Source organism: Symphalangus syndactylus, chromosome 11, assembly GCF_028878055.3.
Source record: "Symphalangus syndactylus isolate Jambi chromosome 11, NHGRI_mSymSyn1-v2.1_pri, whole genome shotgun sequence".
NCBI classification, from domain to species: Eukaryota; Metazoa; Chordata; class Mammalia; order Primates; family Hylobatidae; genus Symphalangus; species Symphalangus syndactylus.
The window spans coordinates 101,427,018-101,449,192 of NC_072433.2; the positions used below are offsets into that span (position 1 = coordinate 101,427,018).

Sequence of the window (22,175 nt, forward strand, 5' to 3'; positions counted from 1 at the left end):
CGTTATGCAGATGAGCGTCTTGGAATGGTGCTGTGCTAAATTCATTTTACTTATTTCTTTGATAGCTAAGGTGGATATTCAAATTTTTTAAGGAATTTCAGGTACTCCAAAAGATATTACATTGTAAATTTAAGAACCCTGTGCACGCTTTTGGCCTGTGACATTGGCATAGGCTTTAATCCACATGGGCAGGTCATCGCACACACTTGCTTTCTTCTGGTAATTCATAACTTCTTAGTCCCTGAGACACTCAATGTACCCAAACCTAGAAGCTGCTAAATTCTTATCATTATATTACTGTGATTACTGCATGGGTTCTTGTCATTGCTAGTGTAATGACACAGGTGGAGGTGACTGTTTGCCACTGGCAAAGAATCTTGGGCCTACAGCACCATTCTCCATGTATACATACTTAACCAGGATCTCTGGGTTGTGTTTACTGAGAACGAGGCCTAAGAACAGCACGTCTCCTTGGAGCTTGTCCTCAAAGCCTCACCATGGAGGTTTATTTTTCCCTTGAAGTCACATAATGATGCTCCTACCATACCTTGTGATGTTCCTGCCTGCTGATCCTCCAAGTTAAGAAAAGGAGGGAAATCACAGTTAGTGAGTTTTAGACATAGTCTAATGAATATGATGATTCAGCCACAGGAAATTTCTAGAATGTGAAAGGAAAAAAAAAGGAAGGAGGAAAGTGTTGCTGAAATGATATAGATTTAAAATTTCAAGGTCTTGCAGGCTGGTCTTCGAACTGCAAAAGGAAAATAGGCTTAAATTGCAACTGCAATGTTTCATTCACGTTAAGTGTAAGAAGGAATATCTTGGTAGTTGGAAGTCTTTGACATTTGAACCAGTTATTAAGGGAAGAAATGATGTGGACTTTTCTAAGGCTCTTTAAAAATAAGATTGATTTCCTGTCTGTCTGGAATGAAGTTGAGATAGGTCTACCTTGGAAGTAAACATAATTTGTTTAAGGTTTCTTGTGTCCAAAAAGCCTCTTGAGTGATAAAAATAAAATAAAAAAAAAAGTTTTGTATTTTTTTTTCAAAGCAACTTTTCTATATGGAGTGGAAGAGAGGCAGCCAATGGCAAACAGCATAGCCCCTGTCCTGGAGCTGGACAGCCTGACTTTGATCCCAGCCCTGCTGCCTACCAGCTTTGAGATTTTGTGGAACTTTCCCAGACTCCTGTCCCTCTATGTACTCATCTGCAAAGCAGGGCTACCGTAGTACCTACCTCATATGGGTGCCACAAAGATTCAAATAAGTTAATATTTTTAAAATTCTATATAAGGGTTTATTAAAAGTCTTGAAAGTCATTATGTAAAGACTTTGTATCATTTTTATTTTACAACAAGATCTTATATGCATCTTTGAGGTTGCATGCATATATTACTGTCTCATGTCCACACGGACATTATGTAAGTAAACTTTTGCCTGCATTTAAAGCATTTCCTGTGTGGAGATTCAGATATTTGCAAAGCGTATTTGAATTAAGAGAACCTAAAGAAACAAAACCTGCCCGCTATGATGCTTTTGGCGCCTTGACAGCAGTGGCTCAGATGGTGTGTTAGTGTTACAGTCTGTAACCCAAACTGGCTGCCTCTGAGGACACTGCTTGTCCAGAAGCTTTCTAAGGTGGTGGCTGTTTTCACCAGAACACCTCGATTACCTCCTCACTGGAGGTGCTTCTGGAGTCTTTCTTGCTCCTGGTTTCTGCTTCCAGACCAATGACCCTCTCTCCCTGCTCCTTAAAAGACCCCCTGCTCCTTAAAAGAGCACTTTTGCAACACATGCTTTAGATGCTCTTGTCGCAGTTCTCCACGTATTTTCCTCCTGCCTGCTCCGCCTGAAGATTGACCAGCTTTCTCTTCACCACCTCAGCAGTCACCATTCTTGATGCTTTCAGTAGCCACAGAGACAGCATATCCTAGACTCCCAGGTTCTTGGCTTTCTTGCTCTTGGCCTCTATTCCACCTCAGCCACCCTTTCCTATAGCGCTACCCTAGACTAGTGATTCACAACCTTTACTGTGCATAGAAGTCACTTGGAGGTCCTGTGAAAATGCAGTTAGATTCAATAGCAGGCCTGGTGTAGGGGCTGAGATTCTGCATTTTTTATAGGCGCCCAGGTGATGCTGATGCTCCTGGTCCAAGAACCATTTTTTGAGTAATAAAACTCTACACTTTCAAAATCTTCATCTCAAGCATCCTAATTTCTGGACACCTCCTGCTACTTTAAAAACATTTACACCCCTGTGTCAAATGCCAATCTGTTAACCTTCCCAGCTTAGTTTACATGGTCCATAGTGACTGACAATCTCTCCTTTGCACACATCCTCAATAACCTTGCACCCTCTCCCTTCATCATACCTACCTGGAAAAACCAGCCTTGGTTAAATCAAATGCTCCACCTGCTCTGCCTGGACCCAACCTCAGATCATAGCTGCAGGAAAAACACACAAACATGCTGACAGGCTCACTTTAAATTTTTGTCTATCTGCAAATCCTGTTGGCTGTCCTTCAAAATTATGTCCTGAATTCAACCGCTTCTTAGTACCTCCTCAGCTGCCATTGTAGTCCAAGTCACCACCATTCTCATTATTAAGGGAAAACAGGTTGTCAAGCATTTCTCCTGTAATTGCCTTCCACCGTGGCTCCCTGTGGCCACCTGTGCTCCCATGGTCAGGTCCCCACCAGCAGCCAAAGATCCTTTTAAAAAATATGAAAAAAGGCCGGGTGCAGTGGCTCACACCTGCAGTCCGAGTACTTTGTTAGGCCGAGGTGGGTGAATGACTTGAGCTTAGGAGTTTGAGACCAGCCTGGGCAACATGACAAAACCCCATCTCTACAAAAAAAAAAAAAAAAAAAAATTAGCTGGGCATGGTGGCACATACCTGTAGTCCCAGCTACTTGGGGATCTGAGGCAGGAGGGTTGCTTGGCCCAGGACATTGAGATTGCAGTAAGCCGAGATCATGCCACTGCCCTCCACCCTGTCTCAAAAAAAAAAAAAAAAAAAAAGTAAAAAAGATCCTATAACCTTCCTAATCACAAGCCTCCAGTGACTTCCCAATTATACTTTGAACAAATCCAAAGGGTGGTAGATTTTGTCAAATACTTTTCGTGTGTCTGTCAAAATGCTTATATGTTTTTGAGATGTTAATCCAAGCTTGCATTCCTGTCATAAATCCCACTTGGTCATTTTGTATAATTCTTTTTACCTGTATGTGTTGCTGAATTTTGTTTGCTAGTATTTTGTTGAGTTTTTAAAAATCCATATTCATAAAAGATTTTGGGCTATAGTTTTTTTCTGATGATGTCTTTGATTTAATCTCAGGTTAATATTGACTCAGAGAATTAATTAAATGAAGTGTTCTCCCATTTTTTGAAAGTATTTGTGAAGAGTGAGCAATAATTCTTCTTTAAACATAAGGTAGAATTCATTGATGATTTTATAGGCCTCTCATTTTTATAATTTGTGCTGAATATGAATATTTAGAACATTTATGGTCATTGGAACTAAGTTTTTAAACTGTAGTCATTTTTACTGCTGTTAGAGAATGAAGAATAGCAGCCAAATGAGCGTTCTTTTTAGATGTTTGTATTGAATGGTATCATATAGAGGAGGGGAAAGAATCACCTGGACTGCTCATAGTATATTATGTCTTAACAGGATTCCCTTTGCGATTGTAGTTTTATCTTTCCAATCATTTCCCTCAGCTTTTAGTTAGATTCTCTAACGGAAGCATATAAAATTAACTTTCTGAATTGTTCCATGGGATGAAGCATTACACACTCACAGAGGAAAGGAAAGTTTCACATTTTGTAGACTACAAGAAAAGTTTGCTTATTGTGGAATGGGGAACTTTTCAATGATGCCGTCTAAATCGAACCAAGTGGGGACATGCCCATCACCAGCCACCTACCTGCAGCTGGAGTCATCTCCGTCCTGCCACAGCACTCACCATGTTTCCTTTACTTGTTTTCTTCTCCCCCTGTACCTTCTCCTCTTCCAAGAACAAACTTGTCCTGGAACTTCCCTGACTTCTAGCTCACCAAGTTCCCAGTTTTCTACTCACCTGGTATTTTAAGAACCTTGCCATTTCTTTGAAATGTTTTCTAACTAAGAATAACAAAAAATTTTTGACATGTGGGTTTGATGGGAGTATTCAGACTGCAGGGGAGAAAGAAGACAAGGGAGGAACATTCACTAGGACCTTGGACCAACTGAGGGGAGTGGGACTTGCCCCTGTAGGGACAATCCCATAGGTGGAGCTAATGGGTGATAGATGACGCAGACAGCCCAAGTGGCTGTTTGGGTATTTGGCTGGCTTCTAAATTCCCATCAAACCAATCCCACTCTTGTTTATTAGAGTCCTGTTATGTTAATATTGGTCCCAGTGTTTATAGAATTTGTTTATAGAATTTGTACTCCGGAGCAGTTTACACCATTTGGTGATAAAAGCACTATACATGAATATTCTTCACGTATGTGCTGATTTCTCCTGGAATATTTCCTTGCAGCTGTCAGTAAATGGCGCCTTCCCCAGATAAAGGAAATCTCTTTCTTGGAAAATCTTTGAAAATAAGTATGGAATGCTAAGGGAAAGCCTTATTAATAAGGTGGGGAATAAATTAAATGACCCATAGGCCTTTGGAAGCTAAGTGTTTTATTCTGCTTAATATTTTAATGATGGCTTTGGGCCTTCTTAGCACTGCATTATAACAGAGTCAATCCATTATGGATAAATTGGTACTGTTAATCTAAAAGTGCTAATTCAGACTTACATTTACTGTGCTTCTATTTTTTGCGAGATCAAAACACATCATAACGGGCATTTGCTCCTAGGAAAGGGCGTTATATGTATGAGAAGGTAAAGGAGAAAAACTAATACCTTGGGCCTGTTCTGTCTCAAGTTAAGAGTAAGCTGTATCATTTTAGTTCATTTAACAGCTGGTCAAGGATTCTTCTCTCTTCCTCTGTTTCTTTATGTCTTTCATATTTATTCAATGAAAAGTTTATAGTTCTTTAATCTGTATTAGGTCTCAATTTTACAAAGTAATTTTGTTAGACCATAATTTTTCATTTCACTCTCTGTTTTATGAAGAGTTTCTCATTAGAATAATGAATGTATGTGTTTTAATAACAAATAGAAAAAATAAAAATCCCTTAAAGCGACAAGTATTAAATGAATCTGCTCCATCATTTAATGGGAATTTCTAGTTATTCAGATATATTTGCAGTACCTTATTATGCTAATGGAATAGTTGATATCTCCTAAAGTATAATCCTATTCCTTATATCTAGAAAATACTAGTTTTGAACTCTTTAGAAAAACATGTTTTAAGCCTAACTTAGTTTTTTATCTATAAAAGTATGCATATTTATTATAAAAGCATTTTGAAAACACAGGTAAAGATCAAATGAAATAATTTCATTGATATATTCTATTTTAATACTAATGTCTTTGTGAAAATTATGTAAAAATGTATTTCTGTTTGTTGGTTTTTAATTTCTCAACAAATAATCTTTTAATGCAGTGAATATATCCAGTGCCCTAAAAAATCTCATCAGTCTACCTGTTAATCCCTTTCTTCTCTATTCTGCCCCCTTAATCCCCTGGCAATCACTGATCTTTTCATTGTCTTCATATTTTTATTTATTTTAACATGTCATATAGTTGAATTCATAGAATATGTACCCCTTTCAGATTGGCTTCTTTCACTTAGCAATACGCATTTAAGATTCTTCCATATCTTTTTGTGGCTTGATAGCTCTTTTCTTTTTAATGCTAAATAATCCATTGTCTGAATGTACTACAGTTTATTCATTTACCCTTTAGAGGGCATCTTGGTGGCTTCCAAGTTTGGGCAATTATAAATATAACTGTTACAAACATTTCATGTGTAGGTTTTTGAGTGGACATAAATTTTCAAGTCATTTGGATTAATACCTGGGAGCATGATTGATGGATCATGTGGAAAGAATATGTTTCGTTTTGTAAGGAACTGAAAAACTGTTTTCCAAAGTGACATACCATTTTGTAGTTCCGCCAGCAATGAATGAGAGTTCCTTTTCTCCACATCCTTATCAGCATTTGTTTTTGCTACAACAAATACTGGTAAATACAAATCAAAATACAATGAGATACCACTGTGTATCTATTAGAATGGCCAAAATCTAAAAAGAATAGAAAGGATCAATTTTGGCTATTCTAGTATGTATGTAGTGGTATCTCATTGTTCTTTTGATTTCTGTTTCCCTAATGACAGATGATGTGGCGCATCTTTTCATTTGCTCATTTGCCATCTGTATATCTTCTTTAATGTGGTGCCGTTCAGATCTTTTGCCCATTTTCTAAATCGGGTTGTTCACTTTCTTATTGTAGAGTTTTAAGTATTCTTTGTATCTCTTGGATACTCCCAGTCTGTGGCTTGTACTTTGTGTCCTCAGCAGAGAAGCTTTTAAGTTTAATGAAGGCCAGCACAATCAGTGTTTTCTTCCGTGGATTGTTTCTTTGGAGTTGTATCTAAAAAGTTCTTGGCAAACCCAAGTTTACCTGGATTTTCTCCTAATATATTTTCTAGGATTTTTATAGTTTTGCATTTTGCATTTGAGTCTATGATCCATTTTGAGGGTTTTGGGGTTTTTTTGTGGGTAGAAAGGTGTAAGGTCTGTATCTAGACGCTTTTTTTTTTTTTAACATGTGGATGCCCTGTTGTTCTAGCATCGTTTGTGGAAAAGACTGTCCTTTCTCTCTGTTGATTTGCCTGTATCAATGATCAGTTGATTATACTTGTATGAGTGTATTTTCTACCTCGCCTATTCTGTTACATTGGTCTATTTGTATATTTTTTCACTATTACCACACTGTCTTGATTAATGGCACATTATACTAAGTCTTGAAGTCAAATAGTGTTATTCCTCTAAACTTATTCTTCTCCTTCAAAATTATGTTAGTTATTCTGGCTCCTTTGTTTCTCCATAGAAACTTTAGAATCAATTTGTTGATATCCACAAAATAACTTGCTGTAATTTTGGTTGAGATTGCATTGAATCTTTAGATCAAGTTAGAAGAACTGAAATCTCAACAATTGTTAGTTTTTCTGTCTATGAACATGGAGTATTTATTTATTTAGCTCTTCCTGGATTTCTTTCCTCAGTGTTTCGTAGTGTTCATCATAGAGCTTGTACATATTTTGTTAGATGTATAACTATTATTCATTTATTTGCTGCTAATGTAAATGGTGTTGTGTTTTTTATTTTAAATTCTATTTCGTTGCTGATACATAGAAAAGTAACAGACTTGGATATTATCTTTGTATCCTGCAACCTTGCAGTACTTACTTATTAGTTCCAGTGTTCTTGTCCCTTCCTTGGGATTTACAGAGAAAATTGTTTATCTGTGAAAAAGATAGTTTTATTTCTTCCTTCTCAATCTGTGTACTATTTTTTCTTGTCTTTATTAGCTAGAACTTTCAGTACAAAGTTGAATAGGAATGATGAGAACAGACATCCTTGCCTTGTTCCTGATCTTAGCAGGAAAGCACCTAGTTTCCTAAGTGTGATATTAACTGTAATTACAGCTGTAGGTTTTTGTAGATGTTTTTTTACCAAGTTGAGGAAATTCCCCTCTATTCTTAGTTTTCTGGTAGATTTTACCATGAATGGGTGTTAGATTTTTGTCAAGTGCCTTTTCTGCATCTATTGATATGATTATGTAATTTTTCTTTTTTAACCTGTTGATGTGATTGATGGATTACATTGATTTTCAAATGTTGAACCAGCCTTGTATGCTCAGAATAAATTCTGTTTAGTTGTGGTATAAAAGTGTTTTGTACTTTAAGTAAACTTACTAACATTTTTTGAGGATTTTTGCATCTACATTCATGAGAGATATTGGTTGATAGTCTTACGTCCTTATAATCTCTTTGGTTTTGGTATTGGGGTAATCCTGGCTTTATACGATGAGTTGGAAACTTACCCCCCACCCCTGCCTCTGTCTCTAGGAGACATTGTAGAGAATTAGTATAATTTCTTCTTTAAATGTTTGGGAGAATTCACCAGTGAACCCATCTGGTCCTGGGGCTTTCTGTTTTGGAAGGTTATTAGTAGTTTTTTGGATTTCTTTAATAGATATGGGCCTCTTCGGTTATTTTTTTTTCTTGTGTGATTTTTGGCAGATTGTGTCATTCAAGGAATTTTTCCATTTTAGCTAGGTTTTCAAATGTGTGGGCAGAATGTTGTTCATAATATTACTTTGCTATCCTTTAAAGCTTATGGAATCAGCAGTGATGCCCCCTCTTTCATTTCTGATATTTGTAATCTTTGTCTTTTTTCCTTCATTTGCTTGTCATGAAATTTATCCATTTTATTAATCTTTTCAAAGAACTAGCTTTTGGTTTTTCTGATTTTCTCCATTGACTTACTGTTTTCCACTTCTTTGATATCTGCTGTAATTTTTTAAATTTTTTTCCTTTTGCTTACTTTGGGGTTAACTTCTCTTTTTCTCATTTTCTAAGGTGGAAGCTTGAATGACTGATTTTAAAACTTTCTTTTTTTCTAATGTATGTATTCAGTGCTATAAATTTCCTTCCAAGTACTGCTTTTTGTGTATCTCACAAGTTTTGATACATCGTATTTTCAATTTCATTTACTTTAAAATATTTTTAAATTTCTCTTGAGAATTGTTCTGGGACCCATGTACTATTTCAGAGTTTACTGTTTAGTGTCCAGGTATTTGGGATTTTCGAGTTATCTTTGTGTTGTTGATTTCTAGTTTAATTCCATTTTGGTCTGAGAGCACATATTGTATGATTTCTATTCTTTAAAAATTTTTAAGTTATCTTTCATGGCCCAGAACATGTCTATTTTAGTGAATATGTGGGCTTAAGAAAGTGTATTCTGCTGTTGTTGTGTAAAGTATTCTGTAAATGTCAGCTAGATCAGTTGATTGATGGTGGTCCTCAACTCAACTGCGTCGTTACTGATTTTCTGCCTGTTGGATCTATGAATTACTAATAGAGAGATGTTGAAATCTCCACCTGTAATAGTGGATTTGTTCTTTTCTCCTTGCAGTTGTATCAGCTTTTGCTTTATATATTTTGATGCTCTGTTGTTAGGCCCACACCCAATAAGGATTGTTATGCCTCCTTGGAAGATTGACCTTTTAACATTATGTAATGCCCCTCTTTATCTCTGATAGGCTCTTTTGCTCTGAAGTTTGCTTTCTCTGAAATTAATAAAGCTACTCCAACTTTCTTTTGATTAGTATTACCATCGTATATCATTCTCTATTGCCTTACTTTTAATTCATATGTGTCTTTATTATTAAAGTGGGTTTCTTGTGGACAGCACATGGTTGGGTCTTGTTTTTGTTCACACTGACAGCCTCTTTCGACTGATGTATTCAGACCATTGATGTTTAAAGTGATTATTAGTATAGTTGTATTATTATTTATCATATTTTTCTTTATTTTCTGTTCATTGCCCTTGTTCTGTTTTTTGTTAATTTTTTTGTCTTCTGCCCTTTTTCTGATTTTTGTAGTATTAATTGAGCATAATATATGATTTCACTTTCTGTCCTTTTTAGCATGTCAATTATACTACTATTTTTTTTCTGTTTGGGAGCTTTCTATTGAAATATCTTCAAGCTCAGAGATTTTTTTTCCTTCTCTGTAAACTGTCTACTCATAAGCCCATCAAGACATTATTTTTGATACAGTGTTTTGATCTCTAGCATTTCTTTTTGTTTTTTTTCTTACAATTTCTATCTCTCTGCTTACCTTACCCATTTATTCTTGCTTGCTGCCTCTTTTTCCTTTAGATCCCTTAACATACTAATCACAGTTATTTTAAATCCCAGTCTGATAACCCCAACATTCCTACCATATCTGAGTCCGGTTGATGCTTGCTCTGTCTTCAAACTTTTTTATTTGGAATGCCTTGTAATTTTGTGTTGAAAGCCAGACATAAGATAACTGGGTAAAAGGAGTTGGGATAAACCGGTCTGTTGTAATCCCCTGGTATTATACAAGAGCCCTATTGATGTAGTGGTTAGCTGTGAGAAGAAGGAAGCCATTCTGTAGTCCGGTGATTAGTTCTCAGTCGTTTAGTAAGTACAGGTTCCTGGGCTGTGACTTTCATCAGTGCTTCTCAGGTTTTTTTCCTCTCCCATTTAGATGCAACAGGAAGGCTAGAAGGGGCTGAAGTGGGGTGTTTTCCTTCCCTCAAATGCCAGATCGCCCCGGGGAGGAGATGGGGAATGGGGTTCCTGTAATTGAGTATTTCCCTTTTCCCAAGTGTTTAGGCTCTGGTGAAACCCAAGGTGGTTAGAGTCTCGTAAAATAATTTCCTATGAGGGCAAGCTATTGTTAAGAACAAAATATTCTGGGCTTATAAAATGGTTACTTTTCCATTTTCTCTGCTGGAAGCAGGAGGGGATTTTTCTGTGATCTTTATCCTAAGATCCTATTGGAGCTCCTGGAAATTAAACTTAGAAAAATGTGATGCCACTCTCTATCCGTCACTCCCCACCCCTCACCCCTCACCCCTCACCCCTCACCCCAGGACCAGGCCTTCCTGAGTTTGTTTTGTCTCTCAAGCTAGTGAGTGCACAGTTTCTAGCAATTAGTCAATTACCTTTTAAGTATCATTACCTGAGGCTGGCTTCAGAGGTGGTTTCTGGGTGGTTTTTGTTCCAGGTAAGCTGTGGGTTTTCCTTATCTACCTGTGTCCCTAGTTTTGAGGGTGGTGTTTTGTCTTGTGACCTTTATTCTCTGCTAGATCTAAGAAAATTCGTTGGTTTTTAGTTTTTCACCTTTTTTAATTTTCTTGTTGTGAGGATAGGAACGATGACTCTCAAACTCCTTTGGGCCAGAAACTGGTAGTCTAGAAACATTATTTTTCATTACTTCATAGTATTCTATCAGGTGAATTGTGTCTCTAAACAAAACTCCTTTTGAAAGCAGGAGAAAATCTTTTAGTTTGATCAAAGAGCCAAATATAGGCATCACAGAATTTGCTTTATTTTTACTCTAAAAAAATAGAAGATTTAGATAGTATTTAGATCATTACAATGTTATTTGGATGATTATAATTTTATATATTAAGTTATACATTTTACATTCTTTTCATTTAAGCCTTCTACATCATGAGTAAATGTAAAATGTTAAGTGATAATCATTTTAAATTAAAGTCTTTTAATTTTATGTTTTTACATGAATATGAAAACAAAGTTTAGTCACTGCTTCTAAAGTGAAACCGCATCTTGGGTTATCTTCAAGAAGGCACAATTCCTTAAGTAGATAAGTTAATGAGCATTTGGACTTTTACTTTTGGTCATTATGCTTCTTTGTAAGGGTGCCTTAAATTTGCCTAGTTTCTGTTTTCTCTGAAGTGGGGGTTTTTATCTGTGACCACCTTGAACTGATTTGCATTGTAACCTGTTTGTCTTAATCTTTTTGCATTTGCTCTGCAAAGCTGCATTTCACACCTCCTACTTTAATGGATCAGTCAGGGTCATCTCATTATACTTGAAATATGAAATGACACCCTGTAGGTCGTCATCAGCCTGCATGTCTACCAGAAACTTGTCTGCTGGGAGTTACAAGTACCAAAGTGGTTACAGTATTTTACATTGGGTTTTGAAGTATTTTTTAAGTTTTAGGTGTTTAATCAGTGTAACAGATTTAGGAATGGTTTCCTGTCAACTATGAGATAGTCTGTAATACAGTATTTTGGATTTTAGTATATAATCAGTTCAACTGATTCTTGTTGTTCCCCTTATGGAATCATTAAACGATCATAAAATTAGGAGAGCAACAAATGCCTCAAATTAAACAATCTTGGTTTACTTGTATGTCATTTGATTGGATGAATAAGGCCTTAGAAAATCAACTAAATAAAGTCAGCATTCAGAGTCCTGCCTTTGGCCTTGCTATTTATTATGAAATTCCACCTAGACATACATACTTGGAGGGTTGTTTGGTTTTTTCCTCACGATACTTTGTTTCTTCATCTTTTGGACTATGTGTAACATTGACATTTAATGAAACATATCTGTACATTTTTCATTTGACTGAATAAAGGCATACAAGTATGAAAGGGAAAAAAAAACAATGAATGAATCATGCAGTTCAGCTTCCTACCATTTTTTCTAAAATCTATAGAAGCTTTGAAACAGTGCTCTCCAGTAGAACTTTCTGCAGTGATGGCAGTGCTCTTTTACACTATCCAATGTGATATCCACTAGCCAAATGAGGTTATTGAGCCTTTGAAAAGTGGCTGGCATTAGTGAGAAATTGAATTTTTTATTTTATTTAATTTTACTGAAATGTAAGTAGCACTTTGAGCTAGTGGCTACTATATTGGACAGCACTGATTTAGGTTTTTATTTGTGGGTTTTTTTTTCTTATCTATAAAATGGGTGTGTGTGTGTGTGTGTGTATGCATGCATGTGTTGCAAGAAAAGCTGAGCTTTAAGTACAAGTCTTTCATTCAAGGAAAGGTATCAAGAAGAGAAGTTGGCACCAAAACAGTAGAATTGGATATATATATATAGAATCTGTCCAAGAAATCATTTAAAACATAGTAAATTTGGTACACAGAATTAAATGGACTTCTTCCCAGAACAATAGAACAGCAGTCGAGGAATTGAAAACAGTGCTTGCTGGAGAAAAACAGGAAGAGAAAGAGACAGTGGGAACAGAGAGAATGGGAGGAAGAGAGGACGTGAATGAATGCAGGTGTTATTTATTGACATTTTAGAAATTTTAATTGAGGTGATATTACTGTACTGGCTTTGTAATCTAGTAGGGGAAAAAGCTAATTTAGTCTAGCTTCTTTTTGTAGTGAAGACTCAATAGTTAAATAAACAGTGCTCTGCAGAATCTGTTTATTCCTTCAAAACAGTTAACCTTTCAGATTAAAGATGGCAAGAGCTAAAAGTAGAAAATAAAAACGTGTTATATTGACAGGTTTGGGGACTATTGAAAGTGTTACATAGTTCAAATCCTTCTGATTAACTTGAGTTTCCAACTACATGTGATCACATAAAAGAACCAACATTTTTGTAGGACTCTGGTGTAAAAGGATCTTCATTCTGTGAAGGTAGAAAATCTTGAGTCTGGGGAAGAGGACATTGAGAAGCAGTCATGTATCTATTTGCCTGGCTGATATTTGAGTAAGATTTTTTCTGGGTGGTCAGTAAATTTGTTTTTGGCTTTTCTAAACTTTCTTTCTCAGTTCTTATTCTTAAATATTTCATTTTCTCTTGTTTTTTACCTATCCCAGAAAATTATCATCCAGTTCTAGGAGCAAAATAACATGTTTAAATGTTGTGACCAGTTAAAACACAAAGCCCCACTTTATCTACACCAGTCTGTTAATATAATTCCTTTCACCTTTATCTCCTCAGTCTTTCTAAAGCAACTGTACAGCTTTTACTTCCTTGGAGAAAGAAAACAGATTGCCAGCAATCTGCCACATTTGAGTGTTGTGGTCTGAGTGTGACATTTCTGAGCATAGTGATTCCAGTAGAACACGCTTACTATATTTACAGTTTAAAATGTAGGAGTGCCAGATAGTAACATAAAGGGAGATTGAAAGTTTTACATAATGAGATGCTTAGCATCAGCTCAGTTTGGATGAACTGCTCTATGGACACTAATTCCCATCACTCCATGTGACTGGATGGAATTTTGGCTGGGTCATTGGCATTTGGGAGGATTATGTAGGGGAGAATGTAGAATTCCAGAGATGGGACATAGTGGTATTAGAAAAAATATATTTCTGTTGCATCTTTTGATCTTTTGGGGACAGGATAGAAAAGGGAATTAGCAGCTAGAATCTCTTAATTTCACACCTCACTTAAAAAAAAATTTATCTAGTAGATCTTTGGGAAGGTGCCCTAACGTTCCCAGGGGTAGTTTAGCCATGCCAACAACAGCAGCAACAACAACAAACAGTCTCTATGATGCTTCCTCCTGTCCCCATTTGTTGGGGAAAATGGTGATGTCACCATGCTTCAGACATTCCCCTAGCATGTTGTCACTATGCGTACCAGCCATCTTACCTTAGCACTTGGTCAAAAATAAATTCTGCCCTGGTGCCTCTTTAAGTTCTGTTTTCTCCTGTTTGCCTGTCTGAAAACTCCCATTGCTCTTATGAACTGGACAACTAAAGCTGCCAAACCCTAATGTTAGAGAATCTCTTTCTACAGATAAATGTGACAGCCTTGGTACAGCAATGAGTGCGTTGGAAAGCACATTTAATAACTTTCTGTAGTGTCACTATAAAATATGTTAATATTAATAGAGTGTAATTACAACATATTTTAACTGTAAATTTAACAGACATTATAGTGCATGCATTCAAATAAAATTCAAAGGAAAAAAGTACGGTATATAAAAAAATCTGAAATTTTATATTCAGTAAAATGATAGACTTGATATTCCCATAACCTTTTCATAACATCTAGAGGAGCTGGACAAATGGACGCCCATAGCTAAATGGGAAGGGAAATCTCCACGTGCCTACATATATGTATGTAAACATATCAGCAGAAATTCAAGTAATAAGTTGGCTCTCATGCTTCAGCTACTCTGAGGACTACTTCTAATCTTGGTAATTAAGAGCCTTAACTTTTTTAAGGTCTTTTTTAAAAGAGAAAACTGCAGTAAAAATATAATTTATATTAGAACATGGTATATAATCTGTCTGTCACACCCCACTGAATAGCAGATTTTGTAGCAATGTGCATAGTTCTTACTAAGGATCAATGTTAACTACTCTTTTTTACTATTGTACTCCATTCTATTTTATTACAAAATGCTAGTCATAATGGTGGTTCTCAGTCTTGACACCTAGGAACCATAAGAATATGCGAGGGTCCCACTCTCAGTGATTCTGATTTCACTGGTCTTGGGTTGTGGCCCAGGAGTCATGGTTTTAAAAGCTCCCTGGGTGATTCTAATGCACCGCCAAGATTAAGAACCACAGCACCAAATTGATTTCACTATGTACTAATAGAACTTGACAGCATATTTCAAAACCACTGCTCTAAAGGGATATACCTATAATAAAAGAATAGACTAAATATAAGATCTCCCACCACAGGAAGAAAGCAAACCAACAAACAAAAAAACACCCTTGATTCCCAGGCTGGGTAGGGTGTGTGCTTGGTGAGGTTATAGGGGTAGAAAGTGGTCTATGCTAAAGAATATGTAACCAAAGGCCTACTCACATATGCTTTTGAAATCATACTACGACAAGTTCAGAAATCAGCATTTAAATCCCCGGTGGGTAACACCTTGAATTGCATGGTGGAAGCAAACACTAATCTCTACGAAGGGACATACCTTGACCCAGGTTCAGCTGGGTTTTTTTTTCTGACATAAGACATAAGCCTCCGTCCACCCAACCACCCAAGGCTGCAAGCTGCAACCACCATGAGAGTGAGCAGAAACAACAAACAGAAAAATGGAGTACTGTGTCCCCCAGAGCTTCAGATATGTAGAGGACGAAACAAATTCTGTCTAAACTGATTAAAGAAAGATAAAATGCACAAGACAGAGGTATGCTATCAAGAAAAAATAAAAAAAAAACTGGGACAAAAATTAAAAGAACTGAAGAGGAATTTCAGTAGATAGGCAAAGTATTAATAACAGATTGGACACAGCTAATTCATAGAGATGTAGTAAACTTGACGATGGAACTGAACAAATATTTGTCAAATTTTGCATATTCCTTATCTCTGCAGAAGTAGATAGAAAACATGAAAGAGATGAGGAAACACATGGGCACAATGGGATGGCTTAAGTACCTCAAATTGGATTTCCAGAAGAAGAAAATAACAAAAAAGGAAGCATGGCCTGGAATTTTTTAAAAGAATAAGATACGAATTCTCTGTTTCTGGAAGCCTAACAGATCCAAAGCCAAGTAAAGAAAAAAGAAACCTACATGTAGACACATGAATGTAAAAGGAGTCAGAAAACGAAAAGAAAAATCTTGCCACAATGATTGCTGATCCTAGAACATCCTAACATAAAAAACTAGAGCTGGAATATACTGCCTATTTCTAAACTGCTGAAAGAAGTTAACTCCTAACCTAGACTTCTATGCCTTCCTAAATTTAATTTAAAAACAAAGGCAAAATAAAGGCATCAGATAATTAAAAAGTGAGAGTATTTACCACCAGGTCCTCTCTAAAATGACTTCTAAAGGATTTCCCTCAAAAAGAGGGATGAGATCCCAGAAAGGATTTTTGACATCTTAAATGTGAGAAGGAATAGGGAGGAAAGAAAAAATGGCCCTCTGGATAAATGTAAACAAACAGCATCTACAAATAACAAAACAACACCAAAAATGAGTACTTGGGAGGGTGAAGAAGGTTGAACTGAGGAGTTGGGTGACATGGTACAGGTGTGATTAGATTTAAAGCCTTCTAAGGGCCATGCACCTGCACTACTCAGGGGAGGGGGGGGGGGCTTTGAATTCTAAGTCTACAATCAAGTATGTCTTGTTAAAAGTTATAAGTATAACCTGTAAAGTAATAAAAATAGAATGTATAACATCTAAGCAAATAGAGAATAGAAAGATGTGTGGTATGAAGGGAGCACATAACAAACGGAATTATTAATAGAAATTTGAACAGAATGTGATGGCTAAAACCCACAGATGTTAGTGACCACAACAAATGATATTATTCTTTTTTTTATTCTAATTATATAAAGCTTACAAGAGTTATATCTAAAACAAGTATGTCAATGGGTTGAAAATAAAAGATTGGAAAAGATACAACAGGCAAATACTTACCAAAACGAGTTTGGTGTCACTGTGTTAATAGCTGATAAAAATAGTGTTAAAAGCAAAAACTAGTAGGAATAAAAAAGATCACCACATAATGTAAACTACAATTCACTGCAAAGTTTTAATAATTCTAAACTTGTTTTTATATATTTAGTTATATAGCCTCAAAATATATCAAATAAAACAGTGAGCAAACTAGAGAAATTAACACATTTACTATTATAGTGCAAGGTTAATACAACTCAGTATTTAATGAGTCATGCAGATGAAAAAGATTATAGATGATTTGAATAACACAGTTAACAAGCTTGATCTAGGATACATATATTAAACCCTGTAGCCAATAACTAGTAAAGATACATTCCTTTCCAGCACGCATAGACTGTTTCAGTAATTGACCATATGTGATGCCATAAAATACATCTCAGTAGATTTCATAGAATTAGCATCAATGTGTAATTCATGTTCTCACAGAACAATGCAGAAAAATTAGAAATCAAAACTCCAGAAGTAACTAAACTAAAAACATACCGTTAGTCTTCCCTCCTCCCTAGCAATAAACACTGTTTTCCTAGGAAAAACGTCATGATAATATGAGGGTGGCATCCTTTCAAACTGTATATAAATGTAGAATTTTTTTTTCAAAACAAGGATTATTTGTATGATCATATAATTCAGTTTGTTTTTAACTCAGCAGGCTATTACAGATATGCTGCCATGGCAGTACATACAGGTATCCCACTAGACTAGATCACTAGTATATGTATCTAAAACAAGAGCTTAGTAAATGAGGCACTTGACTTTGGGTCACCTCACTTTGCTCCTAGAGATCTATTATCCCACAGCCTGTCCCTCCAGAATTCAAACTGACAAACAAGACTGCCAATGAGTAGACAAAAATGCATGTTTTAAAGCTTATCTGCTTTATTCATAGAAAAAATAATTGGTGGACTCACGGATAGCCTTCTGCCTTTCATTGGATACTATTTTAGTATAGCTCAGAATCCCATTTCTCAAACAAAAATTAAAAAGAGAAAAAAGCCACTGGAGTGAGGATAAGAGAAGTTAGTGACAACCTGGTTAGGAACAGAATAAACAAAACAGTACAAAAGTGACATTATTAGAAACCAAATCCAGATAGATTTCACGTGGGGGAGAGACATCCCTCTCAGTGCATCACCATTACAGCAGAACAAATTATATATATACATATATATATAATTTTCATATATTGACTGTATATATATAGCGAGAGAGTCAATATTTGTAAATATTAGAAAAGAGTAACTTCTGTTCATTCAAATTTGGAGGACAGGGACATTTATGTAGTGATTTTACAGAAAAACAATACATTTAAAAATGGAGTTGATGCAGAAAGTTACCTGGTTATAGGGACTGAAATCATCAGGAATTTACCTATGTGGGGTGAACTTTGGCAAGTCCCTTCACCAGGCTGAACCTCAGTTTCCTCAGTGATATGACAAGCTGCTGCCGTGCTTCTGTCCTGGGATACAGTTGTCTCTTTTCTACCCTCATGCAATACATCTCTAGGAACACCTCCTCCTTGAGGTATGTCTCGCCAGATGCTATTGGGGCTTATGAATGGCAAACCAGGGAAGACTCAGACCATAAACCTGCCCCTCGGGTTTACAGTCTAGGAGGAAAGATGGGACATGTGCACCAGTAATAGCAGTGCAGGGCCTAAAGGATATGTAAGAGAGGGATGGAAAACCCTATGCTGTATAAAATTAAGTGTCATTGGAACAGGACCTTCAGAATATGAAACACTTGTGAACTGAGGGAGGGATGTGGGCAAGGGGGAAGAGAGGACACACAGTAGTACTGTTTAAGAACATAGTGCATGAGCATGGTCAGAAGGGTAAATTGGAACCTCATTTAGAGGGACCTCATGCCAGCACAAGAGATTTTAAAGGTGTTTTTTTCACAAAGGAGTGACTAGTTATTTAAATGCTTAAGGCTGGGTGCGGTGGCTCATGTCTGTAATCCCAGCACTTTGGGAGCCTGAGGGTGGGGGCAGATCACGAGGTCAGGAGTTCAAGACCAGACTGACCAACATGGTGAAACCCTGTCTCTGCTAAAAATACAAAAATCAACCAGGCATGGTGGCACGTGCCTGTAATCCCAGCTACTCAGGAGGCTGAGGCAGGAGAATCGCTTGAACCCAGGAGGTGGAGGTTGCAGTGAGCTGAGATCGTGCCACCGCACTCCAGCGTGGCAACAGAGAGAGACTCCGTCTCAAAAAAAAAAAAAAGAGGCTTAAGAACATGAGGGTCATTAATACAGTACTAACAATTTATTTAAAATTTTTCTGCTTCAGTGGAAGACTTGTAGGTTATTTTCAGCATTTGGTCACATAATGTTCATTGTTCTCATGTAGAAAGAACTTTAGAATCATTAGGCGCTGCTTCATTGGGATTATGTAAGGAATGTCTTGCTTCCGGAATCTAAATCAGATTGAAGAGTTAAAAGGGAACAAGAACACAAGGATCTCAAATTATCCGTTGCATAAAATATTTAATTTCCTATGAATAAGTGGATTTTACTGAAATTATTTTTCTGCCCTCAGGGGCTCTCAGGAAAGCAGTTTAATGAAGGGTACTGATTTTAGAAGCTCTTAAAATTTTTATAGTAGAAATAATCTGTGAAGGCACATGAAATAGTTCCACGGGTGGCAAGTGTTGAAATCTATACTGCAGTGGGTGAACCTCAGAATTACTAAGAAGCAGCCTGAACGTGTGTTTGGAAGTCAAGAGATCTTGGTTATCACTCTTCTCTGCTCATAATTAGCCTTGTGACCTTGCACAGGCTTCACATTTGTGGGCCTCAGTATCTTAGGCTATAAATGAGAAAGTTGAACTGGATGTCTTCTGAGATCCACTTGTCATTCATAAATGTAGACAAACAGACAATGAATATGCAGAGAACTCAGGGAGAAGAACTATAGGTTTAAGTACTTTCCAGTTTTCTTTCTCTAAACTGAAAGTGATAGAGTGATACTGAGTTTTTTAATTGTTGTTATGTTTTTCCCTAATATGTGCTGTTTCTCTGTTGTGGGTACATTTTATTTAATGAGTTATTTTGTTGATTGCCATTAAAATCAGGCAAATATGTTAACTCCCAGCCTTATCAACTTATTTCTGCAGAGCCCTGTGTTACCTTTTGTCTTGTGGGTATTGTAATCATTAGAACCTTTGGAATTGAGGCATGTTCCTCTTTATCTGTCATTACACATGCATGGTAATAACTCGAGGTATTCAGTACAGTAACAGCAGTTTAAAAATTTGTTTTTTGCTTCAGGATGTATGTCTGGGAGGCAGTTTCCAGCATTTTGTCATATAGTCTTCATTGTTCACATGGGGAAATAACTTTAGAATCATTAGGTGCTGCTACATTGGGATTATATAAGGAGTATCTTTCTTCTACAGTCAAAATTCCAACTGAAGAGTTAAAAAAATAAAAGCAAAAACACAAGGATCACAAATTAGCAAAAGCTTAAAACATAGAGTATCCTACATATTGAGGAGCTTGTTCTTTTATCATGGGGAGAGAGGTTAATAATTTTTTTTTTTTTTTTGAGATGGAGTCTCGCTCTGTCCCCCAGCCTGGAGTGCAGTGGCGCAATCTCGGCTCACTGCAAGCTCCGCCCCCCGGGTTCACGCCATTCTCCTGCCTCAACCTCTCCGAGTAGCTGGGACTACAGGCGCCCGCCACCACGCCCGGCTAATTGTTTTGTATTTTTAGTAGAGACGGAGTTTCACCGTGGTCTCGATCTCCTGACCTCATGATCCGCCCGCCTCGGCCTCCCAAAGTGCTGGGATTACAAGCGTGAGCCACCGCGCCCGGCCGAGAGGTTAATAATTTTAAGCAAATTTAATAGGTTTAGAATTATTGAATCAAAATTAATATAAAATCCAGGTTTTCTCTAAATTTGTTAAATTTTGTTAATTTGTTCAAGTTGAGACTCACGTGAGCAATCATCAAATTGCAACAGATGTCAATACAAAACTATAAAAATCTATAAATAAGCAGGAGCATAAATATTCTATGTAATATATTCTGTTGGCTACAAGATAAAAACAGCTGTATTAATTTTGATTTATCCTGCTTTTATGTTGCTAGTTAAAGCAATTAACTTCCAAATTTGAAGTTTCTTTAGTGATTAGGCTTATAGAATTTTGGCTTCTTGTAATTGATTATAAAAAACATTCATTGGGCACCTACTGGGAGCCAAATATTGAGCTAGTAAATGGGATTTCAGACATAGCCCACCTTTGGATGCTCAGTGACCACTGGTAAAGACAGACAAATAGCAAAATTAAGTTATAATTTAGGCCAGGCGCAGTGGCTCACACCTGTAATCCCAGCACTTTGGGAGGCCAAGGCAGGCGGATCACTTGAGGTTGGGAGTTTGAGACCAGCCTGGCCAACACAGTGAAACCCCCTCTCTACTAAAAATACAAAAATTAGCCAGGCGTGGTGGCGCATGCCTGTAATCCCAGCTAGCCAGGAGGCTGAGGCAGGTGAATCACTTGAGCCTGGGAGGCAGAGGTTGCAATGAGCTGAGATTGTGCCACTGCACTCCACCCTGGGCAACAGAATGAGACTGCGTCTCAAAAACAAACAAAACACAAAACACAAAAATTACAATTTAACACAATTGTTGTAATGTACATACAGACTTCAGTCTAAGAGAAGTAGGTTGTTACTTTTTAGACAGGATGGGTGTTGAAAATGGAGAAGTGAGGTAGACATTTAGAAGCCAAGGGACAGAGGCAGCAGAATTTGGCATGTGGCTGGTGATAAGAAGAAATGTCAGGAAAGGTGGGTTGGGACCCAATTATTAATGGCTTGGGATATATGCTAAAGCAATTGGACTTTTCATTCTAAGCAGTGGGGAATCATCTTGTTTTAGAAAGATAACTCACAGAACAATGAGAAGGATGATATAGAGAGATAGGCTGGAGACAAGGAAAGAGGTAGACTGGTAAGATGTCTCTTACAATGGACTAAGCCTCTGTTGTCTCATCACTAGAATAAGGCAATGGAAATGGGAATTCTCCCACTTATTCATTCACTAAGACTCCCTTTTTTGAGTATCTACCATGTAACAGGCATGGTTCTAACCAGCACAGGGCATATTGCTTTGAGCAAGACACAGAGACCACTCCTTAAGACGAATAGTGATAATTCCAGGTGCCATGGGGCCATACAGCAAGGGATACGTAACCCTTCTTAGGAGGAGGAAGGGTTAGAGTATTAAGAAATGATTGACTTCGGAATGTGAAGGACCAAAATACAGGCCAAAGTGGGGATTAAGATACAAGAAAAAAAACACAGCATATGAG

At 36.9% G+C, this 22,175-nt stretch overlaps 1 protein-coding gene across 3 annotated transcripts in view; it reads left to right on the forward strand.

Moving 5' to 3' along the window:
* The window catches only part of KCNN2 (potassium calcium-activated channel subfamily N member 2), a 147,100-nt gene that overhangs the window by 70,890 nt on the left and 54,035 nt on the right, over positions 1-22,175 (forward strand). Inside the window, exon 5 of one of the 3 annotated variants that reach the window (XM_055298462.2) lies at positions 2,608-2,616. The exons of the other annotated variants lie outside the window; for them this stretch is intronic. Within the exon in view, the coding sequence (XP_055154437.1) occupies positions 2,608-2,616 (9 nt within the window). The remainder of the gene's footprint in view (positions 1-2,607; positions 2,617-22,175) is intronic. 3 annotated transcript variants of the gene reach the window in all.